General features: G+C 43.8%; 1 protein-coding gene across 2 annotated transcripts in view; it reads right to left on the bottom strand.

Annotated features, from left to right (window-relative positions):
• Positions 1 to 1,636, bottom strand: part of LOC107099944 (syntenin-1-like) — an 18,623-nt gene that overhangs the window by 9,866 nt on the left and 7,121 nt on the right. For both annotated transcript variants that reach the window (XM_015398275.1, XM_015398274.1), the window contains exon 2: positions 470 to 521. In XM_015398275.1, the coding sequence (XP_015253761.1) occupies positions 470 to 520 (51 nt within the window). In that variant the 5' untranslated portion in view covers position 521. The remainder of the gene's footprint in view (positions 1 to 469; positions 522 to 1,636) is intronic.

Below are 1,636 nucleotides of genomic sequence, written 5' to 3' on the forward strand. Positions count from 1 at the left end.
GCTGAAAACTAAAACATTAAAACGCCTTCATAGGATCTGGGATTGGCTTCAATCTAAAAACAAAACTACATCCATCTAAAACAGGAATTTGGGCTTTAAGTCTGAGTTAAGCAGTTAATTGTGTCGCATAGAGAGAAAACCCAGGGAGCCACATCTGAGGAACCAACTGTGCTTCCTGGGTTCCCCAACATCTCATTATCTGGGATCCACAGGCTCATGCAGCGGTTAATTCGGTTACTTCAACAATGAGGACAGAGAAATGAAGCAGATCCTGGTCAGCAAACATCTTTTTACATTAAAAACAAGTTAAAAAACAATCCACTGATGGGAAGCGTCTTCAAACTTGGAACCATAGTCCAGTGGATTGTTTTTAAGTTTTTTGGATGAACTATGACCTGGATGAATGAGAATCTTCACCAGTGCATCTTACTGCAGTTCAAATAGATTGACAGCAACAGGCTCCTCCTACCTTGATGACCTTGTCGACCTTCAGGTCTTCCAGGGACGGATACAGAGACATTCTGAGGAGAGAAAACAGGCAGCTGTGAGCACAGCGTGTATCTGAGGGGGAAACTTTCTGGGTCAGGTTACCGTCTCATCATTCCTGGCAAACATCAGATGAATAAAATATCTGGATGGATTTCAGCTGCTAACAAACCAACAACTAAACATGTTGGTTCTTTAACACTAATCAGACATTTCATCCAAAATAAACAACTAAAGCCAAATGGAAACACTGACCGCTTCACATAAATGGGCAGAGAGCTGAAGCAAAGAGACTCAGAGCTCTGAGGGTTAGTAAACTATCAAAACGGTAAATTTCCCTCCTAGAAAAATGACTGAGCTCCACAGTGAAAAAACAAACAGCAGCCTGAAAGCAGGACCAGGAAACGAGAGTCAATCAGCTGACGGAGGTTGAGCAACAGTGCAGCAGAGCTGGGCGAGGCTCGGATTATGACAGACAACAAACAGAAGCAGCAGCAGGAGTTACGACTCCCTTAACCACAAAACACGTCTGTTTACTGACAGAAAGGTTAAAGTCCATCCAGCTGACCTCGCGTCATCATCATCGCCATGATGGAAAAACCTTTTCCTTTATTCAAAGCCTGTTGGAGCCATCACCCAGTACTCCAGTTGAGGGGGGATGGCACCACCCTTCTTAAAAAAATCTTAAAAATTATCCCCCCATACCGTCCCCTGTGACAGTTTATTACTGAGTGTGTAAAATTTCTACTATATATATTAACAGTAATGGCAATAAAATGATCCTTTCAATATTTGGTGGTCTGTGGGCTAACGAGTGGACTGAGCAAAATAAATAAACTCAAAGAAGTGACATAGCATGACGATACCAGCTGATCCCAGTGGGAAATGAGTCCCTAACCCTGTAGGGGCAGCGATAGCCATGCTAACTATGTAGGGGCAGTGATAGCCATGCTAACTATGTAGGAGCAGCGATAGCCATGCTAACTATGTAGGGGCAGTGATAGCCATGCTAACTGTGTAGGGGCAGTGATAGCCATGCTAACTATGTAGGGGCAGTGATAGCCATGCTAACTATGTAGGGGCAGTGATAGCCATGCTAACTATGTAGGGGCAGTGATAGCCATGCAAACTATGTAGGGGCAGTGATCAT

Source organism: Cyprinodon variegatus, unplaced genomic scaffold (genome assembly GCF_000732505.1).
Source record: "Cyprinodon variegatus isolate N-32 unplaced genomic scaffold, C_variegatus-1.0 Scaffold922, whole genome shotgun sequence".
NCBI lineage: Eukaryota > Metazoa > Chordata > Actinopteri > Cyprinodontiformes > Cyprinodontidae > Cyprinodon > Cyprinodon variegatus.